Source organism: Panulirus ornatus, chromosome 56 (genome assembly GCF_036320965.1).
Source record: "Panulirus ornatus isolate Po-2019 chromosome 56, ASM3632096v1, whole genome shotgun sequence".
Taxonomy (NCBI): domain Eukaryota; kingdom Metazoa; phylum Arthropoda; class Malacostraca; order Decapoda; family Palinuridae; genus Panulirus; species Panulirus ornatus.
The window spans coordinates 5,137,292-5,164,400 of record NC_092279.1 but is presented as its reverse complement, the minus strand read 5'-3'; the positions used below and the strand labels follow the sequence as shown (position 1 = coordinate 5,164,400).

Here is a 27,109-nt window from a genome sequence, read left to right as displayed (position 1 = left end):
CCTTTTCCCTCTCTATCACCCTATGATTCACTCCAGCTCCCACAATTCCATTCGCCAACATGTCCACTTCCAGGTACTTAACACTGCACTCCCTCAAGGTTTTCTCCGTTGAAACCACCCTGTCTAACCCCCTTACTAAACCTCATTCCTTTACTTTTATTCACACTAACTCTCACATTCCTCCTTTTACACATTTTTCTAAACTTAGATGCCAACTTCTTTAGTTTCTTCTGAGTCTCCCAACAGGGCCTTATCATCTGAAAAACAGCAACTAACTCACCTACCTTATTCCCCCTTTAAAATACTATAGATCTGCTCCTCTATCCAAGCCTCTTGCCCTTATCTCCCTCACCATCCAATCCATAAGCATATTAAAAAGTCATGGTGACAGCCTTCTCACACACCCAACTTAAACTGGAATCACTTACCTTCCTCCTTCCTAACTGCACATATGTCTTACTCTCCCAACAAAAACTCACAGCATTTAGTTGCTTTCCTTCTACATCATATATATGTAGCACAAGACCTATTTATCAACTCTACTGCACACTTTTTCCAGGTACAAAAACTTCCACATACAAATCCACACATTCTCTACCACTCATGAAGCCAAATTACTCCTCCCCAGTCAGATGCTCTATGCATGCCAATAACCTCCCAATCACCATTGTTGTAAAACTTACCAAGTATATTCAACAGACTTTTACCTCTATGATCTAACCATCCATCTCTTCATCTTGCTTTTGTACAATGGCACTACAGAGAGATTTTTCCCATCATAACAAACCTTACTGTAGGCCATGCATACAATGAAAATCCTGATCTACCAATCAACATCACCGTCAATGCTCTTTCCTGAGGAATTTATCCACATTCCCATCTATTCCAGTTACTTGGCCATAGTTTATCTGACACAAGGCTTCTAACACCTCTGGCCTTTTCATTAAACCATATGCAGTGACTCTTGCTTCACACACACCATCCCAAACACATGACATCTGCCACCCTATCATCTAACACATTCACCAACCCTTCAAAATACTCAGTCTATCTCTTCCTCACCTATTCTTTTCCTATTTTCATCTCCTCATCTACTCCCTTCACTGATGCTCCCATCTGTTCTCTTAATTTCTTCACACTTTTCATCGTCTTTCAGAACAATTTCTCATTCTCCATGAAGTTTGCCAATACTCTCTCACACCTTTTCTCATTTATTCTCTTTTTCAGCCCCAGGACCTTCTTCTAGACCTTAAACATCTTTCTCTTATACACCTGCTATTCACTTATACTACTTTTTTTGCAGGTGCAGCCCATACACCTGTCTTTTTTTTCCAAGCATCTTATTCACTTATGCTCCTTTTTGCAGGTGCTGATAATACACCTCTCTTTTTTTTTCCAAGCATCTTATTCTCATCCAAATACTCATGAACCTTTTTAAAATGTCCACGTCCTACCTTTCACACACCATACACTTCAACTCCATACATAAGCAATGCTTCACAAAATACCTTCTCTTCCTAATCTACTTCCCTGTTTCATTTATTCTAAAAAATCTATGTGTTCAAGCCCCTTTTCCAAGATCACTCACTTTCACCAAGAGCTACTAATCATGATTTAATTCTCAATGCTTCAAAAGTTGTCTTCTCAAGGAAAATACTCTACTGAGGAAGACAACTGTCAAAACTTAAATTCTGATTAGCTACCTTACTACCTATCTGTCAGAAATGCCAACTTTCACAACTTCCTTCCCATCTACGTCATTCCCTCTTCTCCCAAAGCCGCAACAAAGTTTCCTGTTCACTTCCACCAAAAAATGATCAGACACCACATCAGCTGACAATCCCATCAGTCATATATAGCAATATCTCCTTTACATATCCGTCAATTATTACAAAATCAAACAATGCCAATTTACCCCAAACACCACAAACCTAGATACACTTAAGCATGCATCTATTTTCAAACCAGGTTCTTTAATGCCAATCCTTTTTCTGCACACAACTGGGCAAACTGTTCACAATTTTCATTTAACCAGGTACCCAATGCCCAAAAATTATACCTTCAACTGCCATATCACATACTCTTCCATTCAAATTTTCCACGTTTAAGAAAAGATTTGACAAACACTTTGCTTCAAGTCCATGAATGACATCTTTTATACCTTTTTAACTGCGCATAAAAATCACAAACAGTATTTCTCCTTATATCATCCACCTATCCATAAAATACTGATCCCTATGTTTCTCATCTCTTCTCAAAGCATCTCTACAAACCTCTGTGTTGTAACAGTTAGCATTAATGACCATAACACTGGCACAGGCCATCCTGGTGTCAAGCCCACATCGGTATGAATTCTGATTGCAGAAGTCGGTCCACAGTCTACCTAGCTGTTCATCCTCCCATGGTCGATAAACTGGGTACCTGGCTTAGGCTAGGACATAAAAATGAAAGCGGACTGTGAAAGATGGATGATTATTAGCGCCATGAAAAAAAATCATGAGAAGCAAGTGTTTTGGGAGAAGCTGTGTGTGTGAAACAGCAGTTTTTATGTGACAGACTAGGTGATAGTGAAGGGCAAATGAAAGCAGAAGGTGAGTAATGTGGCAACTGATGTTATAACTATATGGCATGGGGTACTCAGTAACGTGAATGGATATGGAACAGATAGTGGAGTTGTGTGCTTCAAAAGGGTTAGTGACTGGGAATACCTGGTTTAAAATGAGGGACATATAGAAATATACATATGTGAGTACAAAAGACAGTCAGCAGCATTACTGGATTACATACTAACAGACAGGCATGACAAAGAGACTTTTGGAAATGAATATGCCAACAGGGGAAGCAGGGTGAAGAATTGCAGATGTGAAAAAAAAAAAAAGGATATGTTACAGGTGATAAGTGTAAAAAGTTTGTGCACTTGGAAAAAAGACTTGTGCAAAGAAATAACATGTGAGACTAAGTGTAAAATGGCAAAAGGTGAGAGCAAAAAAAGCTAGGGGAGTGGGTGAGGAAACGGAGATATTTAGGGAAGCAGAGCTGGCATTTGAGAGAGAAGTGCATGGCTTGCATAAGGTAGGAGGTGGGTGGTGGGTGGTGAGATGAAGTAAAGTTGCAAGTGAAAAAGAGAAATATAAAGGAAGTTCTTACTAAGAATGAGGGCAAATGATTGGGTGATGTATTAGAGAAAGCAGCAAGAGGTCAAGAAGAAGGTAGAGGGGTTGATAAAGAAAGCAAATAAGAGTTGGGGTGAGCAATTACCAGTACACTTCAGGGAGAATACGATGTTTTGGAAGGTATTTAATAGTGTGCAAAAAAAAGAACAAATGGAACCATTGGTGAAGGGAGCAAATGAGGAAGTGGTAACTGGTAATGATGAGGTGAGGAGATGGAAAGAGTACTTCTAAGGATTGTTGAATGTGTTTGATAATACAATGGCAAATGTTGGGTGTCTGGGTTGGAGAGTAAGTCACGGAAAGGAGATTGGTGAGGAGAAAATAGATGGTGAAAGCTTTGCAGATGGATTTCTTAAGAAAGAGGATAACTGTGTTGCTGAATGGTTAGTTGGGATTTTCAATGTATGTACAGATAATGGGAAGGTGCCCGAGGACTGGCAGAAAGCATATACAGTGCCAATGTATAAAGGCAAAGGGGGGGACAAGGGGAGTGTTCAAACTACAGAGGTATAAGTTTGTTGAGTGCTAGTGACTGAGAGGGTGAAGGCAGTACAGATCACTTGACTGGGGTGTTGCTCTAAAGCCTGTGTGTGAGATATACTTAGAGAAACAGAATGATCTGTATGTTGCATTTATGGATATGGAAAAAGCATACGACAGGGTTGATAGAAGTGCCTTGTGGAAGGTATTAAGAATATATGGCATGAGGAAATCTGTTAGAAGTGAGATATTTTCATCAAGAGTGTAAGACATGTGTGCAGGTAGAAAGAGTAGTGAGTAGTTACAGGTGAAAGCTGGCATGCAGCTGGGGTTTATCGTTTATGGATGGAGTGGTGAGGGAGGTAAATGCAAGAGTCTTGGAGAAAGGGTGAGGAGGCAGTACGTAAGGGATGAGAGGGCCTGGGAAGTCAGTTGCTGTTTACTGATGATACTGCAATGGTGGTAGATTCAAGTGCAAAACTGCAAAAGATGGTGAATGAGTCTGGAATAGTGTGTGCAAGTATGAAACTGAGAGTAAATGTGAATAAAAACAAGGATATTAGGTTCAGCAGAGTAGGGGGCCAGGTTATGTGGGGTGTGAGACTGAAAGGAGAAAATATGGAGAAAGTGAAATGTATCAGACACCTTGAGTAGATATGGTAGCAAATGGAACTATGGAAGCAGAAGTGTCACAGGGTGGGTGAAGGGCAAAGGTTAAGGTAGCACTGAAAAACATGTGGAAAGAGAGATTATTATCTGGGAAGGCAAAAATGGGTTTGTTTGATATGACAGTCCCAACAATTTCATATGGAGGAGCGTGGAGGTGTTGGAAATGAAACGTCTCAGGACAATAGGTAGTGTAGGGTAGTTCAATCATGTAAGCAATGAAAGGGTAAGAGAGGGGTATGGGGAAAAAAATGTGGTTGGGAGAGCTGAAGAACTTGTACTGAAATGGTTTGGACATATGAAGAATGGTTGAGAAAAGGTAAGCACAGAGGATGTATGTGTCAAAAGTGGAGGGAACGATGAGACCAAATTAAAGATGGATGGATGAAGTGGAAAAGATTTTGAGTGATTAGGGCCTGAACATGCAGTGGGGTGAAAGGTGTGTATGGGAGAGAATTGTAATGATGTGGTATACAGCATTTATGTGCAGTCAATTGACTGAACAAGGGCATGTGAAGCAGCTGGGGTAAACCATGGAAAGGTCTGAGGGGCCTGGTAGTGGATATGGAGCTGTGGTTTCAGTAGACTGCACATGAGAGATAGAGCATGGATGTGTGTGAATGTGGCCTTTCTTCATCTGTTCCTGGCACTACCTCACTAATGCAGGGAAACAGTGATAAAGCATGAAATAAATATATCCCTGGGGATGGGAAGAAAGAATACTTCCCACTTATTTCCTGCGTGTTGTAGAAGGCAAATAAAGGGGCGGGAGCTGGGGGCTGAAAATCCTCCCCTCCTGTTTTACTTTTCCAAAAGAAGGAACAGAGATACATGACAAGTGAGGATTTTCCCCTCTGAAGCTCAGTCATCTGTTTTTGATGCTACCTTGCTTATGTAGGTAATGGCAAACATGCATGGGGGGGAAAAAAAAAGTCTGTGGGGCCTGGATGTGGATAGGAAGCTATGGTTTCGGTGCATTACACATGACAGCTAGAAACTAAGTGTGAACGAATGTGGTCATTTTTTGCCTGTTTTCAATGTGTACTGACACAAGACAACAGTTTAAACAATTTCACCCATAAGTACTTGGGATCAAACCCAAGATCATTTGACTGATAATGGTCTGCATTGACTGGCTATCATTCAGATGATCTTAGATTCAATCCCAATCACATATGGGCAAAACAGTCAATATTTCTTTCATATACTGACCAATATGGCATAAGGGAAAATATGCTCCATCAAAGGCCAATCTTGGATAAAAGAAACAAAGTGAAAAGAAAAGAAAGCAGAAATCAGTAATGGCTCTGCAAGTATTTGTAGACCTAACTCTTACTGGCAAAAAGGTTATATGAAGAAGGAAAGACAAAAGGAGGAAGAGACTTCCAAAATTTACATGTTCAAGAGAAGAATGTGTTACAATTATGGTCAATTCTTGAGCTCAGACTAACTTAAACTTCTTTTCAATCTTCTATTGTGTACTCATCTCACCACTTATGCATGAATGGCAAATTCAACATACTATACTGTTCATGACAGGTAAAATTTAAGAGCAGCAGAGATGAACAACCTGAACAGTACAGATGGAATTAGGAGGGTGGATAGTATCAAGATGGGATACAGTTATATGGTGTGAATTTCATTAGGAAGGTGCATGGGAGAGTTCTCTTATGGTAAATGGCAGATAATACACTGGTCAATATGGTATAAAGAAGTACTGTAGAAAGTACAAGGAATAGAGCAAGACCATGGAAGAGATGGATATAAGTAGAGAGAAATTTGATTAAGGCTAGGGACACATCAGATGAACATGTTAGAGGAATAACTAGTGATCAAATTAAAATGGAAGCATTATTTGTATGAAACTTGTTATAAATGGAGCTCTTGATCTTAACTGTTGAATCACATCAGAGTGTAGAGTGAAAAAGTAGGAAGCATTTTTACTTGTGTGGTTATCAAACTGGACATGGGTTTGATAAGAAAAAAAAAGGGGGGAGGGGATTTTGATGCAAAAGCTGTGTGTAGTTGTCCCATCCCACTGAATTGGGAATGGAGTGATAATATATTTCTCATCTTTATTTTGCTCAGCACTGTCCCATCTTGGGAAGAAGTTACAATAAACTGCAGAAATAACAGAAGTTTAGCATCAAGGTCCAGTGAGCATAAAATGAAAATACATAAAATAATAAGCAGCTCCAACCTCTTCCCAGATAAATGGGAATGAAGTTAGTGATCACAAACAGATAAGTAGATAAATAGATTTGATGAGTACATGCAGATTTCTGAGCAGCATAGAGGTTTGCTGGCAAATCATATGTTTTCCTTATTTAGTTGAATTCTTCAATTTGAGCAAAATGAGTAAAGCAGTGATATGATAAGTAGTTAAGAAAACTGTCAAGTGTCTTCAAATCTAAAGTGTATGTGTTCTTCAGACTCACACAAAACACGTCATATTTCAAGAAATGTATAAACAGAAATGATAACTTCAGAAAATCAGAGCTCAAATTTCATTTTAGCTATCAATCAATGAGCAACTGGAATAAGAATCACTGAATGAAAACAGCCCAAAACAACCATGGTATCCATGTCAAAAACAAAAATATCGGTATGTCAGACTATTAATGACAACAGCAACTTCTGAAGCCATCACTCTGCCTGATAATGCCAATCATACCAACATTTCCTACAAACAATTCTACATAATCCCAGCTTACCTCTTCATACTGCATTCTTAAGTTTTGAAGAGCTGTATAAGCTGCCCGCTCTTGCTTTCTGTAGTAATCTACCTCTTTCATTGAATTCTCATACTTCCTAGTTATCTCCATATTTTGCCTGGAAAAAATCAATTTACAGACTTAACAATCACACCATATAACAGCTCATGATACACAATGAAATACATTTTGCAATTTCAAGAACTAAACTGTCCATCATAAAAATTGTCAAAATCTGACAATACACAACTTGGTGCATTCAGATAGAATTCCAAGAATAGCAAGAAAAAACAAAAGTACTTTTAACACTAGGTTTTATATTTCACAAAACAAAAATCATAATCTCTTCATTTATATGTATGCTCTCTATTAAGTACTCACTACTTAGTTATCATAAATGTTTTAGCACAGAGCACCAGACTCTTCAGAATTTTTACATATAACAACATATAGAAGAAACTAATTGAAATTTATTCTAATAATGCCTTTAAAACTCTGGCAGCCACCCCAAAAACCCTTAAGCAATATTCCAACTGCTTAGTAAAGTAACTGAAAAAGAAAAAATGAGGTTGGGGGATTTCTATAGTTTAAAGGGATATTACCATTGTGTACTGACATGGTTTTGAGGATGCATCTTATCAATGAAATAAAAGAATTCAATATATCTGTCTGCCAAATACTATAATCTAAAGTGCAGAAGAAATGGACACTGTGCATGAGGATCAACAAACTAATAAAAAAAGACCAGCCAAGTCAAAAGTTATCAAGTTCATAACTTAAAAAAACGAGTAGCTCTTGGGTAGAAAACATCTGGTCCCCAGTTATCCATGGGCAGGAGTTCCCTACAGTCTGCATACCTTCCCCCCCTCTCTCTTAAGACCCTTGCATTTACCTCCTTCACCAACCCATCCATAAATATATCATATAAGTTGTTAGAAGCAGTGAAAAGTTTTTATCGAGGATGTAAGGCATGTGTACGTGTAGGAAGAGAGGAAGGTGACTGGTTCTCAGTGAATGTAGGTTTGCGGCAGGGGTGTGTGATGTCTCCATGGTTGTTTAATTTGTTTATGGATGGGGTTGTTAGGGAGGTGAATGCAAGAGTTTTGGAAAGAGGGGCAAGTATGAAGTCTGTTGGGGATGAGAGAGCTTGGAAAGTGAGTCAGTTGTTGTTCGCTGATGATACAGCGCTGGTGGCTGATTCATGTGAGAAACTGCAGAAGCTGGTGACTGAGTTTGGTAAAGTGTGTGAAAGAAGAAAGTTAAGAGTAAATGTGAATAAGAGCAAGGTTATTAGGTACAGTAGGGTTGAGGGTCAAGTCAATTGGGAGGTGAGTTTGAATGGAGAAAAACTGGAGGAAGTGAAGTGTTTTAGATATCTGGGAGTGGATCTGGCAGCGGATGGAACCATGGAAGCGGAAGTGGATCATAGGGTGGGGGAGGGGGCGAAAATTCTGGGAGCCTTGAAGAATGTGTGGAAGTCGAGAACATTATCTCGGAAAGCAAAAATGGGTATGTTTGAAGGAATAGTGGTTCCAACAATGTTGTATGGTTGCGAGGCGTGGGCTATGGATAGAGTTGTGCGCAGGAGGATGGATGTGCTGGAAATGAGATGTTTGAGGACAATGTGTGGTGTGAGGTGGTTTGATCGAGTAAGTAACGTAAGGGTAAGAGAGATGTGTGGAAATAAAAAGAGCGTGGTTGAGAGAGCAGAAGGGGGTGTTTTGAAATGGTCTGGGCACATGGAGAGAATGAGTGAGGAAAGATTGACCAAGAGGATATATGTGTCGGAGGTGGAGGGAACGAGGAGAAGAGGGAGACCAAATTGGAGGTGGAAAGATGGAGTGAAAAAGATTTTGTGTGATCAGGGCCTGAACATGCAGGAGGGTGAAAGGAGGGCAAGGAATAGAGTGAATTGGAGCGATGTGGTATACCGGGGTTGACGTGCTGTCAGTGGATTGAATCAAGGCATGTGAAGCGTCTGGGTTAAACCATGGAAAGCTGTGTAGGTATGTATATTTGCGTGTGTGGACGTATGTATAAACATGTGTATGGGGTGGGTTGGGCCACTTCTTTCGTCTGTTTCCTTGCGCTACCTCGCAGACGCGGGGAAAAAAAAAAAAAAAAAAAAAAAACTTACACACCCCTACCAGACCCATCCCCTCCTGGAAACATTCACCCTTCTCTCTGACTATTTGAGCACATGCCTTTCTCTCTAGATAAAACTCCAATGCTTCTGATAGTTTTCCTCCCTTAACATATATCTGTACAACTTCCATAGAGCATCTCTATTAACCCTAATATATGCTTCCTCCAGATCCATATAAATATAAAATCCTTCTGTTTCTTTAGTATTTCTCACACACAATCTCCAAAGCAAACTCCAAAGCATCCTCTACCACTTTTGAAACCACATAGTTCTTCCCCCCCATCTGATGCTCAGTGTATGCAACCACCTTCTCAATCACAACTCTCCTGTGCAACCTTAAATCTCTGGAACTGACACTCATCAGTGTCTCCATTGCATCTATACAATAGCACTATACAAACACTTAACATGCCTCAGATACCTCACCATGATCAATACATACAATAAAAATCTAACTAACCAATCAACAGAACAATCACCCCGTTTCTTAAGAAATTCAACTGCAATACCATCCACTCCAACTGTCTTGCCAGATTTCATCTTGCACAAGGCTTTCATTACCTCTTTTCTCTTCACCAAAACAATTGCCATGTCTCTCTCACTTTGTGTACCCCTCTGACCCAAACAACCTACACCAACCATCCTTGCCACATTTCATCTTACACAAGACTTTCATTACCTATTTTCCCTTCACCAAACCACATGCCATAACCCAAACTACCTACATCTGCCATCCTATCATCAAACACAAAAAACTTCAAAGCATCCACTCCTTTTCCTCCTTACCACATCACTACCACTTCCCCATTTTGCCTGTTTGCTCCTACTTCTAATTTTTCTAATTCTATTAACCTCCTTCCAACACATTTTCTCATATTCCTTGATGTTTGTTGATGCTCAATTACCTCAACTCTCATTTGCCCTTTTTCTTTCATCCCCTGTACCTTCTTCCTGACCTCCAACTGCTTTCCTTTTATATCTCCCAATCACTTGCACTCCTTCTTTGTAAGTTCTGTAAATACATTTTTCTTTTTCACTAGCACCTCTACTTAATCTTCTCACCATTCACTATCTTTTGTCACTTGCCCAAGTCCCACTTCCCGCAAACTTCTGCAAGTGCTAGCATTGCTTCCTTAAATACCTCTCATTCCTCACCCATTCCCCTCACTTCACTTATTCTCATTTCTATCACCTTAAACTCAAACCAATGTATCCTGGTATTTCTACATACAAGTCTCTTTTCCAAGTTCAATTGCCTTCACTGCCCTCTTCTCACCCATGTCATGTTGTTCTTTACAAATTTTCACCCTTGCTTACTATCAGTTTACATTACAAAAGAATAGAAAGGCACCTCCAGCATTTCAGCTAAATATGACTTTAATACCCTCTGTCTCCTGCCTACATTTATTCACTCATTATACCATTCTATTACCTACATACACATAGGCTATACTTTACTGAACATACACCTACATGATTTGTTCTCTGATATCTGCCCTGCAATTCTGGCTATTCTATCATCAGTTTGTTTATCTGATACTTTATCATGCATCTATGTATACTATGCATGAAGTGTTACTACACTTTGCTTGTGTGGGTTACACTGTGAGTGAAAATTCACCTTTGGTGAGGCCGAATCACTGGTAGTACAGTCTCATCAAAGAACATCTCATTCCAAAGGAGTCTATATTGCCCTGCTACTGGAAGAAGTGCAGCCTTAAGCTCCAGGAGCCTTTAGAAAGGTCCTAAATGCGTGATTTTCTAGAAACTCTACATTCTTTCAAGCATCATAAGGTATGAGTTTTCTACTGCACATCTATATTACGGAATCATCAACTGATGGAGCCTTAAGCTCATTCTCAGTAGATTAAATTCAGTCTGTATGTGATACTTAAGTCTTCATACAGTAATACAAGCATTTAGGTAAGCACATCATCATTCAAATATCAATATGTACATTAAATTGTTAGTCCCAAAATCTACAGTGAACTTACTTCAGAAGTCCCTGTACCTCTGCCATGGCTTTCTCACACTTCATCTGAAGACTTTCATAGTCTCGGGGTGAGGCCAAGGTCTTGTCACTAATGGACACACCACCCTGTTTTAAAGTCCCTGCAATAAAAGTGAATGTTTACAAATTTATCAGAACATATATTCAGCAACTTCATAATGTGTATATTCCATCTGATCTATTGCATGTTCAACTACCGTTGAGGAAAAGGCCTTTTTGTCACAAAGCATTGCTTACAAGCTAGTGTAAATAAGTATGAATCAGGGAAAAACAAGTTACAACAAAAATGTAAACAATGCTCATCCTAAGGGGTTCTTTATCCCCATCTCCAAATAATCCTCAAAAAAGTTATACTCTAGACAGTAATCAGTAATCAAGGAAATTATATTCATCAAAATTATATCATAGCCCTTTATAAATCATTGGAAATACCAAAAGTACAAAGTCACTTGAACTGTACACAAGGAATCACATTCAAAATTTTCCCCTATGTTCATAAAAACAGGACACCTATAACTAAACTGATCTCTGTCTCCCCAAAAGGAGCATATTTAATTCAATGTCATTTTCCCATGTATGATCTGTTCTCAATGTACTGCATTCACATTATTTTTCGACACAGAACATCAGTTACTTCATAAAAGGGTTTAGGTTAACCCATCAGCAAAATTAAACTTATCTCTTATAGGATAAATCCTAGTTGTGAGGATGAAAAATTTGGAAAAATGCTTAAGGTAAACTTCTAGCAAAATCTGTCTTGATTTACATAACTGGTTGAAGCAAAGACAACGACCCAAGCTTGATTTGCAAGAGATAAATCATTTACTTTTTTACTGCTGACCTTCATAATGCTGTAAAACATATCAAAGTCAGTTACCAATAATCTCACCAAAGTCCCTCATATGGTCAAACATTTCTGTGGTGATGGTGACCTACACTGAAACTGTTCTTAACATGTAACATTCATAAGACCTTCCAATGTTTATCTCCGAGTCCTTGAAAGACAAGTAAACGTCACCCATCAGTAGATTCTATCAAATTCTCTTTCTGCTGCATGTTTGGAAAACAAGTAGTAATCTACACTATTTTCTTAATGAAATAATGCATTCACAATCTGGAAGGATGTATGCATGGTATGTTCAAAGAGATCTATTTTCCTGTGTTAACCTCTGTTACCTCATAAACCATCGAAATCATCCATTTATCAGAAACCTTTCTTTTTTGTATCCTTAGTACAAAGACAAAGACCCAATGCCAACTTTTTTTGTGATATAGTCAACACTTGGAATTAATATACAACAAAAAAGGCCAAAAAATACAACAGTATTTCCAATAACCTGTCCCATGCCTTAGGTAGCGTTAGAAAACAAAAATGTTTTCTGAATGCACAAGAAATACTGAGACACAATCGAAAATGAAAGTAAGCAATCCAGACAAAGTTTTAAAGTTATAACAATACTCTCATATAATGCTGTATTACTAAAAAGTGCATAAGAAAAATCTTGGAGGTTCACAGAGCAAATAAAAATTCCTATGAAGCATCAAACAAAGCATGTTATAGTACCCAGCTTCCAAGCAAATTGCTTAACCCTTATACCACTCTGAGAAGTAATATCGAGAATGAACGTTAAGCTGATCTGCAACTCATATGAGCATTTAAAGTTTCCCATCCTCATTTGAATTCTGACTAAACCTACCTCTTATCCACAGATTCACTAGCAGCTGACTCTCACAGCCGGGAAAAAAATATCACATTTCATTCAATCATAGATCATCACAGAAAGTACACATACAGTATATCATCTTGGTATGATGCTTTTTTTATGAAGAAAGATTAGGATTCAAATATAACAGAAGATAAAAAGAAAGGTGTATTGATAAATTCCTCTGAACCTGGTTCAGTACTGAGTGCCAAGAGGAGGTGTGTATGGTGTATTTGACATCACCTTATAAGTGAGAAAGATGTGGAAATAAAGTTTCTCTCTATCATACTCTTATATGATAAAAAGACCCAATATTAGTGGTATATAACATAAATATACAGTTCTAAGAAATAGTAAACCTTTTGCACAAGATTACTTTGTGAGGGGTGATAGGATGGCAAGTGGGGGGAGAATAATGAAGGCTTTCTTATTTCTTACATATAATCTAAAAATTTTAATAATTTAAAAATGTTCTGCACATCGGAAATATTATCATACATAAGCAAATGCCTTGATTTTCTTCTCTACTTGATGATGCTGTAAATGCCAATCCTGAAGTCCTTCAAAAGTGCTGCCTTGGACTCGCCCTTAACCAGCCTCTTGCACAAATTCCATCTTCTTTTTGAGACTTAAAACGCTCTTCATGCACTTCATGCGAGACATACATGGCTTTGAAGAGCTGTCAGGCAATTGCTGATGATGCATGAAAGGGGCCATTGTTCACAATTGTAATCCAGGGTGCACAGAATTTGTCAATGTGCAAGACAAACAACACACCCCACCAGACAGCACATTGGTGACAATAAACAATTACCAGGGCCACAAAGCATCGGATGGTGAGTACACCAATTGCTGTAGTGTGGTGCACAGACAAAGTGATTTTTTTTTCCCTTTGGGTTACCAACCGAAATTGACAACATACAGTGTTTTGAACATTTCATTGTTACTAATTAATGACAATCCAGGTTTCACTATACTGCAGACCTGAACAAGTATATCTTAGATTTGATCATCAGTATCACCTTCTAAACACGTTTCTCGCTTAAAATTAAATCAATGAACACATTAAACATCAGCAGTTATCAAAACAGATATAAGTCCAAGCTGTCCTACAATCTTAATAACACAACTAACTAAAGATCAGGTTTTGGAATGTGTGGTAGAGTAAGATAACATCTCTTTGTTGGGATGCTAAATATTGAGTTGTATACAGAATGAGGCATTGAATGCAGGATGAGTTACACAAAATACAGTATTACAGAAAAAAAAAACATAGCAGGTAAAAAATAGAGGATAACCAGTGTAAGACAGATGACAGAGAGCATGGGATAGTAGCTAAATGACAGATGGGAGACGGGAGAAAGATATTGTTGAAACATGAATGGAAGGTAGACATACCATAGTTGGCAGGTTGGTCTGGGTGGTGGCCAGTAGCTGCTAATCTGCTTAAGGCCTCATCCCGCTCTCGAGCCATCTTCTTGAGCTCCTTCTTCATGATGTCCCGGTCTGTGGTCACAATCTGTAACACCACACCAACATATTAAAACATACTTACTACCACTTTTAATCACTTTCTGTAGTAATTTTTACCTATAAAAGAATACCATCCAGCAACAGCATCCACTACCTGAATAAATACATATACAGACAATAAGAAAACTGAGGGGCTGCATCTTACAGTTTTACACAAACTACCAACTTTCTTGGTAAAGCAATTGAAGAAGGTGAAATACTGGAGAGATGTCAAAAGGAAGCTAGGGAAAATATCAAAAAAAATAATGTTAATGCTTACAATATAGGTACAACATTAACAATCCAGTCCTAAACAATTTACAATTTTCACTAGATTTCTGAGCGTGTTTTAAAATCTAAAGAAAAACACTTAAAACTTCCTGTGCATCAAGCAAGCTTGACACATGCTATTTCACTAGCTTTTCTCACACCAATTCTCATATGTGCATAATCACAATACTTGTAACCTAAAGAGGAATAACAATACCTAAAACAAAAACTACTTTTATCAAAACCAAATCTTCACAAAATTTTCTGGAGTTCAGAAGTTTCTAGATTTCTGATGTCGGGATCAATGATGATGAACTGCATGAATAAATATTTATCAACAGATTTTGTTGTGCAAATGGGAGGTAAGTTTGAATGGAGAACAACTAGAGGAAGTGAAGTGTTTTAGATATCTGGGAGTGGATTTGGCAGCGGATGGAACCATGGAAGCGGAAGTGAATCATAGGGTGGGGGAGGGGGCGAAAATTCTGGGAGCGTTGAAGAATGTGTGGAAGTCGAGAACATTATCTCGGAAAGCAAAAATGGGTATGTTTGAAGGAATAGTGGTTCCAACAATGTTATATGGCTGCGAGGTGTGGGCTATGGATAGAGTTGTGCGCAGGAGGGTGGATGTGCTGGAAATGAGATGTTTGAGGACAATATGTGGTGTGAGGTGGTTTGATCGAGTAAGTAATAATAAGGTAAGAGAGATGTGTGGTAATAAAAAGAGTGAGGTTGAGAGAGCAGAAGAGGGTGTTTTGAAATGGTTTGGTCACATGGAGATAATGAGTGAGGAAAGACTGACAAAGAGGATATATATGTCAGAGATGGAGAGAACGAGGAGAAGTGGGAGACCAAATTGGAGGTGGAAAGATGGAGTGAAAAAGATTTTGAGTGATTGGGGCCTGAACATGCAGGAGGGTGAAAGGCGTGCAAGGAATAAAGTGAATTCGAACGATGTGGTATAATGGGGTCGACGTGCTGTCAATGGATTGAACCAGGGCATGTGAAGCGTCTGGGGTAAACCATGGAAAGTTCTGTGGGGCCTGGATGTGGAAAGGGAGCTGTGGTTTCGGTGCATTATTACATGACAGCTAGAGACTGAGTGTGAACGAATGTGGCCTTTGTTGTCTTTTCCTAGCGCTACCTCGCACACATGAGGGGGGAAGGGGTTGTTATTTCATGTGTGGCGAGGTGGCGATGGGAATGAATAAAGGCAGACTATGAATTATGTACATGTGTATATATGTCTGTGTGTGTATATATATGTATACATTGAGATGTATAGGTATGTATATTTGCCTGTGCGGACGTGTATGTATATACATGTGTATGTGGGTGGGTTGGGCCATTCTTTTGTCTGTTCCCTTGCACTACCTCGCTAACACGGGAGACAGCGACAAAGCAAATAAAATATATAAATATTAAAAAAATTCACCAGAACATGAAATGGTAAAACTAACCATTGAGTCTATCTCTTACTAAAGCTACAGCTTGTTTCAGTAAAATAAACAAAAATCTTCATGCCCTTCCCAAATCTGCTCTTTAATGTACTTATTTTCTATTTTGAAGGCTCCAGTCAAGGACAAAAGTCCACATCACGGCAGGGCCTCAATTGAAATAGAGAGAATTATGAAATGGAAAAGAAAAGACAAGGGAAAGTAATTACAAATTTTGGAGGAAGTTAAAAAACCACATAGCTAAAACTTAAGCATTATATGATCCCCTTTTCCAATTAGTGTCATATATAATATTCTCAATAAAACCTAATAATGATGGTGTATCAGTCCATCTCATCCTAGCATACTCAATGCCATTGTGGCATAGTTAATTTTTTGTATCCTCTAAAAACTTATGTCTTCATCATTACCCACCACCATGAGATTCCAAATTGTACCAGCGTATCTCTTTATAAGCGAAGTTCCCCATTATCAGTCTTCACCTTCTACTCTCTGAATCCCATCCTTTATACACAGTGACTATTCCATCAGATCTCCCTTTAAAAGCCCAAGAAGACACAGCTGAGTTTCTTTATGATGCTCAAAATGATAAGTACAACAGCAAAATTTCTATGTTAAGATATTAGCTCCATGAAAGATTTGCTGACCTCAAGAATTGAGAAAAGACTGCAATTTTTCAGAATCCATCTTTTGTCAATACTCCAAAGGTATCAGAGGACCTTCACCCAGAAAGAAATGATTTAAGTGACTGTGCTCTGAAGGATAAGTATGCTAGTGCTAATATCGGAATTAATATTTTAGAGTATTAAGGCCGAAATATTTTGCCTCAATTTTTTTTTTCCATGTTAGGCACTATTCATGTCTGTGGGCACCTCTTTCCTATCATGAACATTACCAATTGGAAACTTCATTCACAACTGACAGACACACAGACCTAAACTCAGAGCTTAAGGTTGTCATAATCCATGCACTGGTCCAAACTAAGAGGTGCCAGGTGTCTGGAAGCAACAGTGCCAGTCAGACTTCCCAGTGTTATATCTTTATAAACTGCTATAAGTTATAGACTTAATTTTTCTCATTTATATGCAGTACTTAAAATATTCATGAAAAAAGATGAAATGATAATGGTTGTACATCCTGTATTTCAATAATCTTTAGTACCTTGGCCTGAATATGGCCTACCATAGCAGATGAGATGACAACCACGAACGACGCAGGAAGGTTAAGAAACCCAGCCTCGGAAAATTAAAAATTTTTTCAATAGTCTACCTTACAGGAAAAGTTTCGTTCTGCTAGTGTTATACTATGCATCATTACACCGCAGGGTGGTACTCTAATCAGTCACTCACGAGCACGAATTGTCGAGTCGCTGGCCAGTCACTGAGAGTACCACTTTAATCACTGAGAATACCACTTTTAATCATTCTCTCCCAATTGATATTTCTGAGAGGGTGAACTTCTGGAAGATCAAACCGACGCTATGAGAAAGAAGGAAGTCTCTATGAAACCGGAAAAAATGCCCCCGAAGCAACGAACTAGGGAAGATCTGACTGAGGATGGGTCAACGCAGACCCTTCTGCCACCTCGCCTCTCACTATTTACAAGGTCACTTGAACCCATTTTTTTTTTTTACATGTAAATAATCCTCTGAAGACATGGTTATACAGCGCTCAGGCTTCTTGTTTCCATTTTCTTCTAGTGGTGTTTCTACATTTACGAATCACGTGTTTGTTATGATTTTCTGCTCACACACACACACACACACACACACACAAACACACACACACACACACATATATATATATATATATATATATATATATATATATATATATATATATATATATATATATATATATATATATATATATATATATTATCCCTGGGGATAGGGAATACTTCCATTGTATTCCCTGCGTGTCGTAAAATTGACTAAACGGGGAGAGATAGAGAAGGGGGCCAAGTAAGGGGTGTCCCTCTTTAGTCTCAGTCCTCTGTTCTTAACGCTACCTTGCTAACTCGGGAAATGGCAAATTTGTATGAAAGAAATATAATATAATATAATATATATATATATATATATATATATATATATATATATATATATATATATATATATATATATATATATGTATAAATATTAAAAAAAAAATGAGAGGGGAGGATTTCCAGCCCCCCGCTCCCTTCCCTTTTAGTCGCCTTCTACGACACGAAGGGAATACGTGGGAAGTATTCTTTCTCCCCTATCCCCAGGGATAATATATATATATATATATATATATATATATATATATATTTTTTTTTTTCTTTCTTTTCTTTGTCGCTGTCTCCAGCGTTTGCGAGGTACCGCAAGGAAACAGACGAAAGAAATGGCCCAACCCACCCCCATACACATGTATATACATACGTCCACACACGCAAATATACATACCTACACAGCTTTCCATGGTTTACCCCAGACGCTTCACATGCCCTGATTCAATCCCGGTTTACCACATCGAAGGTGAGGATATTCCCTCAAAGGCCCAGTCCACTGTACTTAACGCTACCTCGCTAACGCGGGAAATGGCGAATAGTATGAAAGAAAAGATGTGTGTGTGTGTGTGTGTGTGTGTGTGTGTGTGTGTGTGTGTGTGTGTGTGCATCCTTCGCGTTTGACAAGAGGATACTTGTACATGACAGGTTGGAGAAGCCGGAAAAAAATCGAAGACCAATCCTTCATGTTCCAGGGATGCGAGAATTATATGAACTGGCCAGGCTGCCCAGCGGTCGACCAGTGGGCCGATGACAACCTCGCAGACGTAAATCAAATCAATTCGCAACCGCAACCACTTTTATTCATATGCACGACGCAATCAAGGACCATCATTTCCAACATACATATGATTATCAGCAGATAAGTGAGATACGAGAAGAGCAATATCAATTTGGTGTCCATCTGATGGACACGCGACCCAATCGACGTCCTACTAAACAGTAAAACCCTTGAGAATGTAATTGAGGACATATCCACATCCACTCTGCCCCAGGACCTGATTCCAGGAAATCTGTCTTCAGAAAAAAATAAGAGCATATATCTGAGAGTCTTGACTTTAAATCTGCCACCTTAATGGAATTCAATAAATCTACACAACTCAGGACAACATGGTTTCAAGGGCGGAAAGATCAAGCCTCTCTCCCAGTTACTTCACCACTAGGATAGCATTATAGAGGTGCTACAGGGACAACCAAAAGTGCTGATATGTCCAGGACAACCAAAGATGTTGATACGATATGAAGACTTTGCAAAAATCCTTAGATAAATGTGACTATAGTGTCAAAGCACATCAAATGCACAATACATGAAAGGAAGATGAATACAAAACAAGTCACATGTTGCAAATCAGGTTATTTCCAGTGCCTGCAGAGTAAATCTTTTGCCCATTTCTGCAACTTTCACGAGCTCGGATCCAACCTTCCTCCCTCTGTGCAACACCACAAGTCTGTGTCCTTACCCGATCATCATCATCATCGTCATCTCTCTGACACCTAATTGTCCAGAATTGCCTCTCCTCCTCAATACTAAGTCTCTAATCTCTACCATCATTACTGTCTGTGTTTACTTCAGCACAAGAACATCTGCTCACGTCACAGATCTTGGATCTCCATACTTGGAAGCTATCTGGCTCAACATTCCCTTACCCTTAATAACTTTTGTTTTCATGTTTTGTGCATTCCCTTCTTTCCTCCAACTATGTACAACTCTTCGACTATCTGACTCCCTGCCACTGCAGAGGATTTCAACGTATTCGCAAGAGAATGGCTTATATCTATTCCGTATGATTCCAGTGGAGTCGAAACCCCTCTCCTTTTCCCTCCTTAATGACCTGGAACAACTGATGGAACACCCGAGTTCCTGATAATCAAAACCGTTGTTGCACAACACTCGACCTCTTTTCCACCATGATCCTACCCACTATATATGCATTACCTCTACCCTGCAGGGTATTACGATCACAACCTCATCTTTATTATTTTCAAACTGGCAACCATGCCCTAACCCCTAAGAAAAAAACACCAGCTTTCGCAATCTGAAAGGGATGTGAAACGCGCTAAATTAATACACTCTTTATGCTAACTAACGGTACTCTTTATCATCACTTATATCATTCAAAGCCATGACTGGGTCATTTTTCTCTTGTCTTCGTCATATCTGCTAACAATGCTACTAAGAAAAAAAAAGGAGTCTAAGTACACAATATAAAATGGGACTAACTTTGTGGAAAGGAATGATGTACAACTTCCTTTACAGACGAAAAGTTAGCTGTAAATCATGCGTTTTCTGGCGTCTCCACGGTTAAAAAGCTGGTCCCCAAGTGCCTGGACTGGTACAGGTGTAGTTTCTCATTCCAATAACCGACTTAAATGTGAGAACATTCAATTACAACGTTAAAGGGTAAGGAGAAAAATACGTAGGTAAATAAACATCTAACAGGAAAGAGCTAATCGCATGATCAAGAAATAATTCAGCCAGATGACCTTTATCTTCGGCAAGCATATCAGGAAGCCCTGTTCCATTCTGGACATTGGTACAGTAAGCTACATTTTGTGAACCTTCATGAGAAAGATTAAACTCATGATGGAAGTCTTCAACGTAATGGCACCCCATACTAGGATGCTCTTACGTTATCAATCACTCTTCAATGTGAACAAATACGACGTATTAAAGTGTTCATAGATTAGCTACAGCCCTCAATGAAACAGTCAGAAATAACACCCACGGGAGCGAATGAAATCACGTACTGTATTATCAGGAAATCCTAAAAGGCATGTTATCCGATCTACATTTTAAAACAATTAATCTACTGCCATGAGATATGGAAATCTTGTTGAAGCAATCACTACAATGAAAACGTGTCATCTGTACAATAAGAGCGAACATTATTAACACCCAGAACTTGAAACCGCTTAGCCCCTATGCATCGAGGTTTTAAGAACCACTCTAAATGTACTTGACCTGCCAGGTTGAGACGGTACGCAGGCGCGCACGTGCACCCTTAAACGCCCGGAGTGACCACAGGGGCAACAGAGAAGCTTAGTGCTAGAGCAAACTGAGGAAGTGGTTGAGAGGGAGGGGAGAAAGGGGAAGGCAGGAGGGTGCCAGGCGCCAGAGGAAAGAGTGGACACATTGTCAGTGACCACCAGCTGGTCAAGCAGGGATGTGATCCAACCTCCTTCCCGTCCGCTGGTTTTCCTTCTCTAAGTCCTTTCTCCTTAGTTAACCAACTCTATCCTCTGCCTCCTAATGTATTAGCTCCTTTCTCTCTCTTCTCTTTCTCTCTCTTGTCTCCTATACTTTTCTTACAGCCTCTGCATTTCCTCGCTATGCATTACCCTGGCTCTCTACTCCTCATTCCTCCGTTCTGAGCTCCTGCTGTCCCAACCACACATGGCTGCCGGCAACTCATGTTGCTTCAAGTCTTGCTACATCCATCCGCCATCAAGAATAACCCACACACACGCCCACCGTAAACCTAGCTCATTATGCTGCACGTCGCTAAAATAAACTTACCCTTAGATCAGCTTCCACGAGGCATCACACTAAGTGTCAACAATCATACTGTAATGTGAGGCAGATTCGTATCAACACGGAGAACGCTACCCTATCGACGCCCATATGAACAACGCAGATAAGCCAACTAACTGTTCTTGATGATGAGAGCCACATCTTAACATCCGGTCCCTTGGTTAACAAACATCCATATCGTCGAATATGAAAGCGTACGAGCCAATCAGTATCACTGTTTACACGTGTGACGTCGTGGCTTGGATCAAATTACCAACCTATCAACTAATGTAGTGGTGGGAAACCCCGACTCTCACCACCAGCCACAACCATATTCTAGCCACAACCATATTCTGTCTTCCAAGGCCACACTCACGAACCCCTTAAAGAGAGGTTTGAGACATTCAAGACTGATAAGGAACGTAGAAAGCTGTTCTGGGACGCTAATGAAGTTGCCATGAGGGGGCAAGCTAACACGATTCTATAACGTGTTGTTATGGAGCGTCATACAGACAGGTTAGTAAACTAATGTAATGTTCACACCAAGTACTGGCCATTAAGGTACACACTAAGAAAATATTCTGATCATAAAACTTAATAATCTATTCACTAATGGTGCCATTTGTAACCGCAACTATATTCACAGTGCTTCCTACGACTAAAGTTTTTGCTGTTTTCTTACTGAATATTACAGGTGGGTAATCTCATAAAAATTTATTCTTTTATTGTTAAGAAATTTATATAATAGTAGAATTCCCTTGCTCACATCAGCATATGTTGGTAAAGTACTACTGTATGTGTTCCTCTGGAAAAAGATGGTGCTACCATCGAGTGTGGGAACAACTTTTTACTTTATGTAATGATAAATTACTGGTAGAATACCATGTGTGGCCGGGCATGTTAGTCCATCTTCATGAATCATCTTACTGTGCATAGAAAAAAAAAATATCCGTCCACTTCAGCTTTAAGAACTACCCATCAAATTCCATTGGCATAATGTTTACCACAAACAGACCCTTGGCTCCCTCAGTATGCTTCATCCTTCAACAGCCAATCCTTTATCATTCTACAGGCAATGCTGGTAAAAGATCCTACCCGCGTAAAGGAGATCCACGTTGGTGTCATACGAGTGGCAGGCGGGCAGTAAAATGGCCTCAACAACGGTGTCAGAAACCGACCGCCGCCTCACGTACGCTGCTAGGCTCTGTTTACTGCAGCTCACAGTTGGTTCTTTCATAAAGCTATTCACACACAAGAGGACCACCACACATAAACACACTTCTGGTTAATCAAGTCGCTGAATAGTTTTCAATAATCTCTTCATATGGTACTGGGAGGGAGTTTTACACTTGTGGCACCAAAGTTCTCGAACCTCCTCTATCTACAGTTACATCTTTTCTCAAACCTTCGTAGACCGTCAGTATCTATGACTTCATTAATTGGCCTGTTTCCTTCACACACTACTCTGATAATGAAAAGTAAGTCTTTACATCTTGTTCTATCAAGTTTCTAATTATGGCCTTCTTTCGACGAACTTCAAAGTCGACACGTTAAATTTCCCTCTTTTCGACGAACTTCAAAGTCGACACGTTAAATTTCCCTCTTTTCGACGAACTTCAAAGTCGACACTCTTTAAATTTCTTCTTTTCGACGAACTTCGAAGTCGACACTCTTTGATTTTCCTTCTCGACGAACTTCAAAGTCGACACTCTTTGAATTTCCTTCTTCTCGACGAACTTCAAAGTCGACACTTTAAGGTTCTCACTCCTATTTTCCTTCTCTTCCACTGTGGGATAACTTATGACGTCTTATATCACACTGTAACTCATCTCTCTTAATTCTTGTACCATCTTTGCTGCCCTCCTCTCGACATTCTATTTCTTTATGTTTAAAAACGGCAATCAAACTTGAGGAGCATATTCTCGTTTTGACGTCATACAAACACTGAACATTTCCGCATCTACGTCCATAAAATGCGGTTCTAATATTCGCCCGCAGAGAGGCTAGACGTTTCACTCCACAGATGACAACACTTGGCAAGTTAAGGGATTATATCAGTACCAGAGACTGTTATAATAAAGATGTAAAGCTGTTGTAGGTTCAGGCCATGGTAATGGCATCGCCTGCACACTTTAGTCTGGCCACACTCGACACCGACAGGCTAGAGCTAGTACGCCCGGACCAACAGCACATCAAGAGTTGGCACATACTGGCAGTAACTGGCTCACACTAAACAACCAAAACATACCCAGAGATATGCTCGCCCACTGACATTACACACACACACACACACATTATATATATATATATATATATATATATATATATATATATATATATATATATATATATATATATATATATATATATATATATATATATATATCAACTGAATAATTCTTCACATATAAGTAGGTACGCGGGTGAAGGGGGTGAGCTCACCGTAGGTGGCCGGGTGTTGGGTGGTGGCGGTGGAGGGGGTTGCGGCCACTTATGACGTCGACCCACGGACCTCACCATGCCTAGGGTCGCCCGTGGAGGCTTCTTTATGGTTCGCGCCGCCGCTTGCAGGGCGCTGCGACCCCTGTACACCAGCCCGGGTCCAGCGGGTAGCCGGCTGCTGCCGCTGGACGTCGGCTCTACGCTACTGTTGGGACTCGCACGCTCTACGCTCAACGACACACGCTTCTTGACGGTCGCCACACTGGGGCAGGGCAGCCGGCCGGGTAGTTTGGCTAGCAGGCGAAGGTTTGCGGCGGCAGAGGCAAAAGGCGGCCTGAGGTGCTGCGAGGCCCCTCTGGTAATGCCCGCCACACGGCCGCAGCTGCGGCCACCTGCCTCGGCCACCCTGGAGCACGCCCGGGTTGCCCTGGCCCACATATCGCCGCCGCCGCCCATGACGGTGGGAGGCAGGCGGGCGGCCAAGCCCTCAAAAACTACAACGGGAGTGAGGCTCACCAGCGGGTAGTGAGTAGGGACACTAGGGGGTCAGGGTGTGGCAGCTCGGGCACGGCGGTGTTGAGCACAAGACGGTGAGGCACACACTGCCCCCCTCCTCCTCCTCCTCCGCCACTACCACCCAACCCAGGGACGGGCCGGAGGATGGCAGCTCCCACACGACCGGTGCCACTGGTTCCTCACATTTCACACCCATCCACCCACTTATACACTCCGTAGCAACCTCATTCCCCCAGCACTTCCCATGGTGATCCTGTGGTCTCTTCGCCAGTGTTTGGAGGAGAGACTAGAGATGTGGCTCAAGGCGATAAGAGTGGCCGGAGGCCGTCGTGATCACGGTCAACAATGGCTGTGGTGAGGGGGAAAGCCTGCCACCCACCACTATAATGCTACCCACACCTCACTCTGACACCCTCAGAAACGTTTGAAATTAACAATTAACACGATGAAAGATGCATCAGCTACCTGCTGGTGCTACCCAGGGCAGAACCTTCACTTTCCAGCACCCATGACCTTCCAGTATCCTCACGTTCCAGCACCAAGATTCTTCAACACCATAACCCTCCAGTACCCTAACCCTTCCAGCACCCTGGCCCTCCAGAACCCTCACCTTCCAGAACCATCACCTGAGCCATGAGACCCGGATCCCCACCCTTGGCCACCTCTCTATACTAGACACACCCAGACCGTGGCAAGGTAATAGTGGCATGAGGGCTGGCGACAAGTATTGCTGGAGGGTTGGGTGGAGAGGAGTGAGGGTGGGTGTGACGCACCAGTGGATGGTTGGCATGATTGCCTCAAGTAGCAGTGTTGTGTGAGGCGCTGCCTTACCTCAAGGCTGGCCCCCGCCACACACACACACACACACACTCACGCCATCATTGACACTTAGGCTTGGCGTTTCCCGAGATAAAGGATATATACCCTTGAGAATTATATTCAAGACAGAGAGGAGAAGATATAGTCAATAAATGCTGTCGGATCTTTAACACGCATTAATGAGTCTATTAAAGTCTGGAGATCATACGTAATGTGTATGGAACATTGTTAATCAGTGGTCACGAACATGTCGCCAAGTCACAGCTGGTGGCAGTGTCATGCAGGCAACGAACGCTTCGTGTTAGGGATGGGACGCATTTTTCTTCTCTCGGGAACAACTTATGAATTCTGAATACGAAACTACTTTATGGTCACTTTTGGGAGGAGATGGGGGGACCACCGTCCTACACACGCGCTACCTACCCAGCACTAGCACAAACCACCTTGGGAATACTGCGTAAACTTTCACATTAAAGAACAAGTACAAGAAGAGACTAATGACTGGGTAGTAAGCGTGCCAAGAAGCACCACCCTGTCTGCGACCACGTACTTACGCCTGTGGACTGGCAGCTATCTCGTCCAAATAGGTTCAGGTGATGTTAATGTGATAACTGGTTAATCGGAGACTATGAATCCATATCCCCCACCAGCTGGGACACTACTCACTGGAACAGCCGAAGTCACGTGAGCGCACACACGTAGTAAAAGTTCCGGAGTTAATACATATTAATCATCCCACAAAGCGATCCCTTTCTGGTGGTTCCTGGAGCCCCGGCGGTGCCTCCGCTCGAGTGGGAAGCTGGGAAATGACGGACTCTATGGAGCGAGATTCTCAACGAGGCCGAACTCCTTTACCGCCAATGATGACGGCGCCAAAGTTGACATTTCCACTCGCAGTGTTACCCAGGTGTACAGGAGGAAGTGGCACGAGGCCAAGTGAAAGGAACGTGAACTGAAAATAAGATCATAATTGGGAGACAGGGGTGACAAAAGCAGTGATGAATGTCCACGAGGAGAAGGAAATGATTTTGGAAGGAGGAGAATTCTGTGATGGGAACGAGAAAGCAAATGAGACTGACTGGAAGGGGAGCATACGGGGAAATAGTAATAGGAAAGGAGGAGTTGTTGAAAAAGAAATATAATGACCATTCCATTGAATGTGCTAGACGACAGAGTGGTGGATGTAATGTGTTTGGATGAGGTCGTATGCGGGGCGAGCGTTCGTACGAGCGGTTTGGTGAAAAGAGGGGAGGTGGTGAACACCTTTCGTAAGATGAAGTGTGGCAAAATTGTGAGAGAGGATGGGGCTGCAGTAGAGTTTCTCAAGACGGGGGATGACACTGTTGCTGATTGGTTAGTCAGGTTATTCAAAGTCTTTGTGACCCAAGATGAAGTGCCTGATGACGGGCAAAGTGCATGCATAGTGTCCTTATCTATCAAGGCAGAAGGAGGGCACTAGTGACTGCTCGAATCACAGAGATGTAAACTTGTTACGTAAATCTAGTAAAGTGTATTGGAGAGTGGTGACTGAAAGGGTGGTGACGTTCACAAAAATTTTGATTGGGGAGGAGAAGTGTGCCTTCAGGAAATGTATAATATACGTGGACCAAGTGTATGCTTTGAAGAATTTGTGAATCAAAACACACTTTGAGGAA

At 40.8% G+C, this 27,109-nt stretch overlaps 1 protein-coding gene across 3 annotated transcripts in view; it reads right to left on the bottom strand.

Moving 5' to 3' along the window:
• Positions 1-27,109, bottom strand: part of Dlg5 (Discs large 5) — a 591,115-nt gene that overhangs the window by 374,579 nt on the left and 189,427 nt on the right. For all 3 annotated transcript variants that reach the window (XM_071693695.1, XM_071693696.1, XM_071693697.1), the window contains exons 4-6: positions 14,292-14,412; positions 11,174-11,291; positions 7,034-7,151 (exon numbers count right to left, since the gene is read on the bottom strand). In XM_071693695.1, the coding sequence (XP_071549796.1) occupies positions 7,034-7,151; positions 11,174-11,291; positions 14,292-14,412 (357 nt within the window). The remainder of the gene's footprint in view (positions 1-7,033; positions 7,152-11,173; positions 11,292-14,291; positions 14,413-27,109) is intronic.